Genomic DNA, 5739 nt, shown 5'->3' on the forward strand with positions numbered 1-5739 from the left:
TTGCACACGGCTCCCAGGGGCTCCTGTGGTGAGCCAGGCACATGCCACAGAGAGGCAGCATAATTGGACCCTACCCTTTGCCATCTTGGATTGAGCAGGAAAAGTGAAATGTAATTCCCTAGAGTGATGGTGCAGAGAGTCAGCACAAGGTCCCTTTATTGACACTCCTCATCTTTATCCCCTCCCCTTTTTCTTTATTTTTGGCAACCAAAAATACATGGGGAAGTGCAACCTCCCACCCTTCTCCATGGGAAGGGCTCTTCAAAGGTTGCTTGACTGGAGTGGAGGATGTGTGAAAGGCCTAAATGTGATCATTGGCTGTGTTCCCAGGCTTGCTTCCATCTGTTGATAAGCAATGGAGGTGGGAGGATATGCCACATTTGATAGAAAGCTCTAAAGCGAAGACTTGCCTATAAAGATCCCTGAGGTATCTCTGATCACTCTAACCTGTCACTGCCATCACATTCATTCTCTGTCTCCCCCTCTCTCTCTCTTGCTGGCAATGTTACTGTGAGAAAAAACCCTGATTGGAAGGTACAAAGGGGCTTTATTCAGTCAAGATGGATGCTAGTCTCTTCTTGGAGTGAGAAGCTCAACATCTGCATGCATTGCTGAAGAAATCAGAAGCAAAGGGGCTCATCCTGGCAACTTTTTCTCCTCCAAACCCTTCAGGACATCACAAAGGAACCTCCCTCCTCCCATGCACTGGAAACTGAAATACCAATTCCTTACGGGTAAAGTTTGTACTTGCATATTGCTGAGCATTTTTAACCCACGGGCGTTCCTGCCTGGAGAGTTCTGACAATGCATGCTGGATTTCAGAGAATGGGATGTTTTTTGCTGAGTTTTTTGCCCATGTGTTTCATTGTCTCAACTGACAACAAGTCTCGACTGCAGCTTTTCTTTCCTACTTACAATGCGACACAGCATGTTCTGATACTGCCCTCACTGGGAGGCATGATGGGAGACAGAGAACTACTACATCAGTCTGTGTTGTGTCACGCTATGGTAAAAAGCTGGTGTGAACACTCCAAGAAGGTTTATGATGCAGACATCCACAAGTTCTACTTGCCAGCTGCTTTCCACTGTGCATGGCACATTTCTGATATTTTTTAATATTTCCTCCATCTCCTTCACACACATCCTCCTTCAGCTGAGTACACACACCCCAGTACCACTTCAGAAAAACATGGCTCATGAAAATATCTCTCAGAGAGCCATGCCTGGGGCTAGAGTGAGGAGGCAAATGTCAGAAACATTGCCAAAGGCGCCTAATCTTTCCCAGAAGGCTGGCTGCAAATATATAGTAGAGATGACCAAACTGCAGAGGACACAATGGTTTTTGCTAGATATTCTTGTGTGCAGAAACCATCAGAGAGGGGAAATGTTCCCAGCCACTGCCCCAGAAAAAAATGGTGTTTCTATAGAAGAGAGAGAGAAATGGCAAGGGAGGGGATGTGGAGTTTTGTCAGGCTCTGTATAAAACCCCATTCTTTTCTGGACAGGTAATAAACAGCACATGGGTGGTTTTCTAGTATAGACAACACCTGCTGCTAATATTTCCTGATTGATTCACTTGAATACTTAGAATGAAAATACACCAAATCTAAAATTCTAAATATATAATCAGAGTTTAATAACATCATCGATTTATTTTCTGGATTATGAATTACACCCTCCCCCCTCCCACCCCCTCCCCTTCATCTCTGTCCCAAAACTTGTTGACCTGTCAGAACTAAAATAAACAAAGCAACCAGAAAAGATCACTTATAGGAGAAAGGATTAACCTGATGGACACATGGCCTAATCTATCATGGGAGAAGGCAAAATACCAGGCTCCTGTGGTTAGACCAGTGGTTCAGTCCAGAATTTCCAGTTCTTCTTTTCTGGTTGCCCTAGAGCATTCATTTGAGTGTTTTGTGGCACAGTTAATATTTGCAGAGCACTCAGAGTGTTAACAGTGCTACAACAGTATCAACACTAGATAATGGTTTTGGCAAACTATCATTTGCCGATCAGTGGAACAAGGGACAGACCAGTTCGGAGAAAATACGAACCAACTTTCACCCCAGAACACAAAAATCAGAACCTTTAAGAAGAGATTTGAAAAAAGTTCCATTAACTTCTTTTTGGTTTGTTTTCGGCTTAATTTCCCTGCAGAGCCACCCTCCAGGTTTCCTCGTTCCAGGTGGGGAGGGACGGAAAAGTACCGAGATAACCGCCAAAGAGATTAGCTGCCCTCGCCAGCTGTCAAGCTCCCCCCCAAGCCCTTAGGAAATACCAGAAATTATCATGAGCTTTCCCAAGTCCAAGATTTCTAAACCAAAGTAGCATTGGAGAAGTCTCTTAGTGTCAAAGTGATGGTCCAACCTGAGTGGCCAACTTGATGGTTCACCCCACCACTATCAAGACAGTGTAGTGCCTTGAGGCCCAAACTCCACAGAGAGATGCTGGTACAGAGAGTTTATATGCAAAAAGGAATTGGGGGTGTTCCCATCAAAACATGAAACCCTGCTGGCAAGGCTTGAAGTGACGTTCCGGCGTCTTCCATTCATGAAGATAAAGGTGACAGGGCGATACGGGGGGCCTCGGGGGAACACAACACACATGGGTTTCTCTCTCTCTCTCTCTCTCCCCCTCATTCATACGGCCTCGACCCGCGTAAACCGCTTCCAAAAACGCAGCCTGAAAAGTCGTAGAAAACAAACAGAACGGAAACAAACCTCCCCTCCCTCCCACCCCACGACCTGAATATTCACGAGAAGAGAAACACCAATTTATACAAAAACGCAATAAAAAAGAAATATTTACAAATGAAAGGAACGCCTTCTCAGTGGCTGCTGTCAGAGGCATCTGACAAGCTGCCATGTGTTCTGGATTGCAGATCGCTCTGTTAATTTGTTTGGTTTCTTTTTTTTTTTCTGTTTTTATTTCTTTTTTCTTTTCCTTCTTGTCTTTGTAATGAGAGAAGAGGGAAAGAACGAGAAGTTCCCTTACCCCAAAGACTATGGGGCGGCATTACAAAGACTCTTCCCCTCCTCCCTCCTTAATTTCCTCAGTGAAATATAAGAAAATATTCCCCTCACCAACCCTGCCCACCCTCTCCTCACACTCTTTGACTTCACAGGCAAATCCCACCCTCCTCCCACCCCAGCTTTAAAAAATAAATAAAATAAATAGGTAAATAAATAAAATGCCTTCTGCTGGCTTAAAAAGAGAAAGATACGATAAAATCAACCAGAGTGTAGTAAGGAATGTGAGAGAGGTGGCTTTCAGCTCCAAGAAAAGTGGCTCATAAAGACTGGGCTGACGTCTCCTTTCAGAGTCAGTCCCCAGCAGTGTCCCCATGCCCTCAGCACAGGGTTCTCTCAACCCTTCCCCTGGTGAGCCACGGTCATCGAGACATTGGGACAGACCCAGAATAAGCAAGAGAGATTTTGCCATATCTCTCAGGACCAGAGAAGTCGGCCCACACTCCCACCTCAGGAGAATGAAGACATATGAAAGGGGAGTTCAGCTTCTCACTCCTACCATTGCTCCCTTTTCTTTAGTTTAACTTGCATCTGAAATGATACAATGGAATGAAAAAACCCACTCTTATCGATACTAGGTGCACCAGGAAAGCTGTCACTACAACTGCAGGGATGGGAAACCCTAGGCTATTCCAGCTTTGCACCTGTGCTAGTATCTCTCGCACACAGAGGCACACGTACATGTACACATGCATCTCAGCCTTGCATGTCTTGTCTTCAGCCCTCAGCACAAACTTCTGTGCTCTCTGGCATTTATTCAAGCACACTTCTTCCCAGGAAGACAAGCTGTGTTCTTCCCCTGTACATTCAATAGTAAATATACATATGTATTTCCCAAGGGTGCGCACACCCTCCTCCCATTTCCACATGTGCAAGGAGGCATTGAAACAGTCCACTAGCACCACCACATGCACCCTTTCATGGCATATTTTTTTCCTCTCCAGCACCGTGCCAGCACTGGCAGAGGGCACTCTCTTCTTTTCTTTCCAACCTGCTGGCCAAGAGTAGGGAGGGCAGAATAAGGAAACCCCTTTTTTCCCTGCCCTCCTCACTGAAAGGGCATGCCAAAACAGGCTTGGTGTCCTCTGAAGAGACAGTGACAAACTCTTCACTTTTCCCTAGTCTTTAGTTCTGTTCCACTGTTTGTTATCTAGACAACTTATAGGATCATGGGTTTATTTCTCTTTCTCCACAGACATTTCAAGTATAAAGTTATTGTATATACTCACGTATAGGCTAACCCATACTATACACTGCTCCCACCCTTGAAGTATGTCACAGCTAGTGAGCAATTCACAGCTAATGAACCAACCTGCGCCCCTTTCCCCAAACTCCTCTCATTTCAGTGCAAACCAGCATCCTCTGTCAGAGATCCCAGCAGCCTCCCTGACTCCAGGGTTGCTCTCCCAAACTCAGACTCCCACTTCCTTTCCATCCCTTTCACAGGTCTGCCACAGATTCAGTGGCTGTAATAGCCATAGCGAAATCATTAGCTAGACCTGCAGACAAGACTTCTCTCCCCCCACACTCCCCAGCAGACAATTCAAAATTTTAGCGTAAAATTTCTCAGCATATACGCAAATATATATATATATTTCAGCCCTAAACCCCCATAGTCTTCACAAAATAATGTGACGAGAACCTCAGTATAGCTAACATATAAGTGCATCATCAAGTTAGTCGTGTTATTCCCCCCTTCCCTTTCTCCACATCTTCAAACACTACTCTTTTCTAGGCAGTTTTAGGAAGATTTGCCTGAGCAAGCACATTTTCCTGCATGTCCATTAAACTGCTTCTGCTGTCTCCTCCTGACACACAAACACATGTGTGTGTGTGCATGCCTTTCTCTGCCAGACGCCAGCAAAAGTGAAACGCTAGTGTCACTGCTGCTCCCTCTCGGCTCATGTCTTCCCTGCCTTTTTCTCCACTTCCTGAAATCACGAGCAAGGATATCGAACTCCGACGTCACTGTAAAGTGCAATGGCCAGGAATGGAGGAGAATGGGAGGAGCGAGAACATGGAAAAAGAGATAAAAGGGGAAGGGTGGGAAAGGGGAGGAGGAAGAGGGGAAACCAAAGAGGTGGCACTTGTCACCAGTGCTGCACTACTCAGAACTCCAGTATCCCACAAAGTAAGGACGACCCAAGAGAGTAGCCAATGGGATTCATCCCACCCCACCCTCCCACTCTTCACATACACCCCCAAGTCCCTCCCCGCGCTCTTCCCCTCTCACTCAAACGTCAGACTCAATACTGGAGAGTTTCTCATAAACATGCCCGTTGCTGGAGCCATTGAAAGCCCTGGGGTTTTTGTTGTTAGGCACACAGGGGTTGGACTGGTTCCCTATACAGATGTCCTTCTGGAAACGGGCTGGCACAGCCCCATGAAGGGCTGAGACCACCGGCTTGTTGGTGGTGACAAAAAAAAACGCGTCGCTTTGGGCCCCCCTGCCACCACAGGCTGCCTGAAGAAATAAGATTTGCTGCCGTGGAGCAAGCATTGGTCATCCCCAAAAGTGGGGATGAAAGGGTTTTGGGTGACCCGGTCGGGGTAGAGCGACTTGCTGAGCATGTAGCCCCCGCTGCTGCCGGGGTTGTTGTGGTGGTGGTAGCTGGTGGCGGGCACTGAGGACTTGTTGTTGGCAAAGGTGGTCTCACTGGCTGGCATCTCAAACATGTGGGCGTAGGGGCTCCCCTCCAAAAAGCGG

General features: G+C 46.6%; 1 protein-coding gene across 1 annotated transcript in view; it reads right to left on the reverse strand.

Annotated features, from left to right (window-relative positions):
* Positions 1-5265: 5265 nt before the first annotated feature.
* LOC104275758 (glutamate receptor ionotropic, NMDA 2B-like) overlaps positions 5266-5739 on the reverse strand; it is a gene marked incomplete at its 5' end in the record, with an annotated part of 30301 nt that continues 29827 nt past the window's right edge. The window contains 2 exon segments of the mRNA XM_009871803.1: positions 5266-5462; positions 5465-5733. Of these exon segments, the coding sequence (XP_009870105.1) occupies positions 5266-5462; positions 5465-5733 (466 nt within the window).

This window comes from Apaloderma vittatum, unplaced genomic scaffold (genome assembly GCF_000703405.1).
Source record: "Apaloderma vittatum isolate BGI_N311 unplaced genomic scaffold, ASM70340v1 scaffold19656, whole genome shotgun sequence".
Lineage (NCBI taxonomy): Eukaryota > Metazoa > Chordata > Aves > Trogoniformes > Trogonidae > Apaloderma > Apaloderma vittatum.